General features: G+C 36.5%; 1 protein-coding gene across 1 annotated transcript in view; it reads right to left on the bottom strand.

Annotated features, from left to right (window-relative positions):
- LOC101857321 overlaps positions 1-1,138 on the bottom strand; it is a 17,523-nt gene that overhangs the window by 12,867 nt on the left and 3,518 nt on the right. The window contains exon 3 of the mRNA XM_005094849.3: positions 166-257. Coding sequence (XP_005094906.2) covers positions 166-257 — 92 coding nt within the window. The remainder of the gene's footprint in view (positions 1-165; positions 258-1,138) is intronic.

The following is a 1,138-nucleotide window of genomic DNA, read 5'->3' on the forward strand; positions in this document are numbered from 1 at the left end:
TGTGTGTGCGCGCATGTGTGTACGTATGTATGTATGTTTACCAATGTAAACCAAACCGCCCTTCTGGGATCAATGAAAGTGTAATTTTTTTTTAATTTCTGTAAAAAAAATTTTTTTTAACACACAGGTGTAATCCATTACAATACACCACCAATCATCATTCACCTGGACTGCCAGTGCTCCACTTCGTTGAACAGGCGTGCCAGCACAAATGCGAACAAGGAGTACGTCTCAGATAAGCGAACTGACTGAGGCAACTGGGGAGCACACCATGGGACAGTTCACATATTATTATTATGAGAAGTGTGCTGACAAAAGGAGTTACTTCTCGGATTCAAGCCTTTAAGGAAATAAGATACATTGCGCTTTTAGGTGAAAGTTTTACAATTTATACATATGAAATGTCAGGCATCATAGTGAAATCAGGCGCTCGTCAAAACATTGAAATTGAAGAAAATGGCAATTTTTCTGCCCATTTGGAAATTTTTTATCGAATTTTTGTATTTTGGCTCAACACCTTTTTTCCATTTAAAGACGCATTTAAGTGTGAATTTTACTGAAAAACGATTAAAAGGCAAAAAAAAAAGAAGTAAATTTGCAGCTTCCAAGGACTCTCCAGTTTTGGAAGTCACCAAACTTTGGTGGCCATCTTTTTTGCTAATGGTACCTCTGAAAACAGGCAACCCTTACCTCATTCAATCACAAATATTTCAACTTCTATTCAAGATAGATGGGCATTTTTTTCACTGAAAGCAAGACATATGAACAAGCTTTAAGATGATACCAGTAACTCCCCATGTCCAAAAATTGACAAGCGCCTGATTCCACTGCATCCTGACACAAATAATAAAAGACAGGTTATTCTTAAAGAATATGGCATCAATAGAAAATCTACAAATTTGACCCTAATGTCGATTTTTGGCCAATATCTCCATTTGTGGATTGCGAGATGTAATTCGTGTTGTCAGCACGCCTCACATATCAAAAACTAAGTAGAAGAGGATAATAGGCCGAGCTGCCAACTCAAATTATGTAAAAAGAACACAATTGATTGGTGAAAAAGAGTGACATAAGGTTAAAAAGAGAAAGATCTTAAATAGTAAATAACCCTTCTAAAAATAGTATGAGTGTGAGCCCT

Source organism: Aplysia californica, unplaced genomic scaffold (genome assembly GCF_000002075.1).
Source record: "Aplysia californica isolate F4 #8 unplaced genomic scaffold, AplCal3.0 scaffold00090, whole genome shotgun sequence".
Lineage (NCBI taxonomy): Eukaryota > Metazoa > Mollusca > Gastropoda > Aplysiida > Aplysiidae > Aplysia > Aplysia californica.